Source organism: Mus caroli, chromosome 12, assembly GCF_900094665.2.
Source record: "Mus caroli chromosome 12, CAROLI_EIJ_v1.1, whole genome shotgun sequence".
Lineage (NCBI taxonomy): Eukaryota > Metazoa > Chordata > Mammalia > Rodentia > Muridae > Mus > Mus caroli.
In genome coordinates, this window is record NC_034581.1 from 17,864,286 (window position 1) to 17,867,419 (window position 3,134).

The 3,134-nt window shown below is 53.1% G+C and overlaps 1 protein-coding gene across 1 annotated transcript in view; it reads right to left on the reverse strand.

Annotated features, from left to right (window-relative positions):
* Ywhaq (tyrosine 3-monooxygenase/tryptophan 5-monooxygenase activation protein theta) overlaps nt 1-1,786 on the reverse strand; it is a 31,246-nt gene extending 29,460 nt beyond the window's left edge. The window contains exons 1-2 of the mRNA XM_021179060.2: nt 1,678-1,786; nt 971-1,304 (exon numbers count right to left, since the gene is read on the reverse strand). Coding sequence (XP_021034719.1) covers nt 971-1,264 — 294 coding nt within the window. The 5' untranslated portion in view covers nt 1,265-1,304; nt 1,678-1,786. The remainder of the gene's footprint in view (nt 1-970; nt 1,305-1,677) is intronic.
* Nucleotides 1,787-3,134: the final 1,348 nt, after the last annotated feature.

A 3,134-nucleotide genomic window follows, 5' to 3' on the forward strand; every position in this document is an offset into this window, starting at 1 on the left:
AAAAAAAAAAAAAAAGAAATGAAGGCTAGAAGGGAAAAGCCTTTTTTTCCCTTCTCTTATGAAACCCTGCATAAAAGACACCTAAAAAGATCTAGGGCAAGCCTATCAGCTACCAGCTGCCTCTTATAAAGGTGGCATGTGAAGAGCAAACCCAGCAGCTCCTTCATCATCAGTCTATAACTACCTATCAATGTGCACAGGAGTTACAGTTTGCAGCATTAATATCTGACACTCTATGGCATGCTATTTAAATTTTAGAAACTTGCTTTATTGAATAAGAGATCTGGGCAATGAATGACCCAAGATTTTAAAGTGCCCCCTCTAATATGGGTGAATCATACCCGTTAACATCCCGGTTGGAACTGGACAGTGCAAAACCTGGAAAGCCTTCCTTGCCCACTCACACCAGAAATGCTTTCATTTTCATACACCGGACTTAAGCGAGGTAACAAATAGAAAAGAAACACTATTAAATAGTGAAATTTGACCAGAGCATGGTATTCTTCAAATTATCTGTATATTTTTCATCCAGTGAACTCCCCCCCCCACCTCTTTAGCAAGGAAAGGCTCACCATATTCTTACATGAAAAATAAAACTATGTCTAGATTTTTCATTCCTAAATCTTGGGGGGCTGGGGAAATTCTAGCATCTCTATTGTAAAAGTCCCCATGCCTTCTACGACATGGAAGAACTTACAGATCTCAGGACCACTCTCCTGGCACAAGGTTAAATAGGTCTTTTTCAGTCTTGTGCAAGCCTACGCGGCTGCTCCCCCAAGTTTTTGTAACCCAGAGCTTGGGAAAATAAGAGTTACCCACCCCCGAGAAAGCTCTGAAACAGTTATGAAGGAAGCCTGGGGCTCAAACTCTCTACCCCACAGGTTTCTCCCCATCGGGAGCCCCACACAAAAGGGGTCTCGCTCCCGCCGCCCTACTCCCTCACTAATGCCGGCGCCGACTCACGACTCACCAGGACCGTGGTGCAGATGGACCTCAGCTCCGACTCCACTTTCTCCCGATAGTCCTTGATCAGCTGCAACTTCTTGTCAGAGGTGTCGGTCTTCTGCTCAATGCTCGAGATGACCCTCCAGGCGGACCTGCGGCCCCCTACCACGTTTTTGTAGGCCACCGACAGCAGGTTGCGCTCCTCGTTGGACAGCTCGGCGCCCTGCTCCGTCACGGCTTTCATGCAGGTGGCCATGTCGTCGTAGCGCTCGGCCTGCTCGGCCAGCTTGGCCTTCTGGATCAGCTCGGTCTTCTCCATGGCGAGCGAGGGCGAGCGCCGAGCCGGATCCGGAGTCCTCCTGAGAGCCGCGAGGGGCGGGGCGGGGCGGCGCCGGCGAGGACAAAAAGGAGCGAGGGGAGAGCGCGTCAGACAATGCAGCCGGACGCCCGCTTTGTCTCGGCGCACGAGGCCGCGCGTCCTCGGGCCTCTTACGGGACCGCCGCCTTCCGCCCGCGCCCTCCGGCCCGCCCGCCGCGCCTCCCCAAGGCCGGAGCGCGGGCCCCACCCGGCCCAAGATGGAAGCGGCCGTTGGTGCCGCACCTTCCCGTCCCAGCCCGAACCTCAGGCGCGCGGTAGCCTAGCAGATCTGAGGACCGTGCTCCGCCAACCCCGGCCTCGGTATCTTGCGGCAGCAGTTGCAGCCGCAGTCCCAGAGCTGTGTCCGCACTCACCTTCTAGTCTCCGCGGCCGCGACGCGAGTCCCACCACTTTGATCTGCTTTGGGCTTTAGCCGAGGACCCTCCCGTCTCAGCCTAGCACGGAGCCGACGAGCTCGCCACCGACCAATAGAACGCTGCACCTCCCCAGGGAGTCCCGCCTCCAGCTTCTCCTCTGTCCAATGAGAAGCGAGCGCGCGGAAGGGGGCCCAGGGGGCGGGGCGGGAAGCGAAGCCGAGGCTCCGAGGGTGGGTCGACTCCGGTAGGTTCGGTTGGCCCGCAGGCTGCGGCTTTGGCCACGGGGTTTCCTCCAATTAGATCCAGGGTGAATGGACGTCACTGTTGCCATGGCGATGCTTTTACCAACTCCCCTCATCCTCCCCGCCAGCCCGGCACTCCTGGGTGCGGCACCGGACCGGAGGTGCTTTCGACCTCCGAGGCTGCGACCGCGTGTCCTGTAGCAGCAGCCACTGCAGATGGGGCGTTGCAGCTCTCGAGCTGCTGCGGCTGCAGCTGGACTTGGCAGGGGTGAGATAATTGGCCGTTTTGTTGCACAAGCGCCTTCCTTTCTTCCATCTTCCTGTTCTTGACAAAGGTCTGGATTCCCCAAGACATTAAAAATGCAACCCTTACAATTTTCCTGTTTCGGCTACAAATTAGAAATATCCCGATCCCCATTAAAAAAGGATTCGTTCCCAGAGAAAGTGGCTTAATTCAAGTTTACACACAGGCACCCGAAAGCCAGCAATCCCCTTATGGAAAGGTAGATTCAGGAGATCTGGGCAGGTCCGCGTGGCAGCGTCAGGTAAGCTTTTCTTTAAAACGGGGAAATGACATTAAGTACGATTTGAACAAACACAGCTGTGACTACCCGATCCCCGGAAGCATATTTCTTAAACATTTCTTTACTACTTTTCCACATTAATGTCTAAGTACACCCTGCCCCGAACACACACACCTTTGTACTCTGTAAAGCGTGTATGCATGCTTTTTTGTGTGTGTGATGGTTTTGTTTTGTTTTTTCCTGATATATTTGTGAAGATCTCATGTTTTTCTCTGCACAATAAACACCCTTCTGAAATGAGAGCATTTGCCACAGATGCCATGTATTCAGGGTCACAGCTAACATTTTTTTCCTTTAAATAGGCTCCCTTATTTCCTGGCCCTCAATCCAATTCCTAGTGAGGTGGCTGTCCTACCGGACTTAAAGAATGAAACTGCCACCTGGGCTCTGAAAAGATGCCAGTTCCAGTAGTTCCTCAAGGGTTCAAAGAACTTCAGTGACTGCCACAGGCAAAGTGGATTCAAATGCTAAACGGAACCAAGCAGACCGAAGACTACAGAAAGGAAGGTCTGACACTGAGCACAGATGGGAGGGGAGGGAGGGAAAGGGAAGAAGCTTCTAGAAATTCAGATCTCCTCCCAGCTGCCCCTCCCTACCCAACTTGTAAAGGTTGCTTTGTGCTTTGACC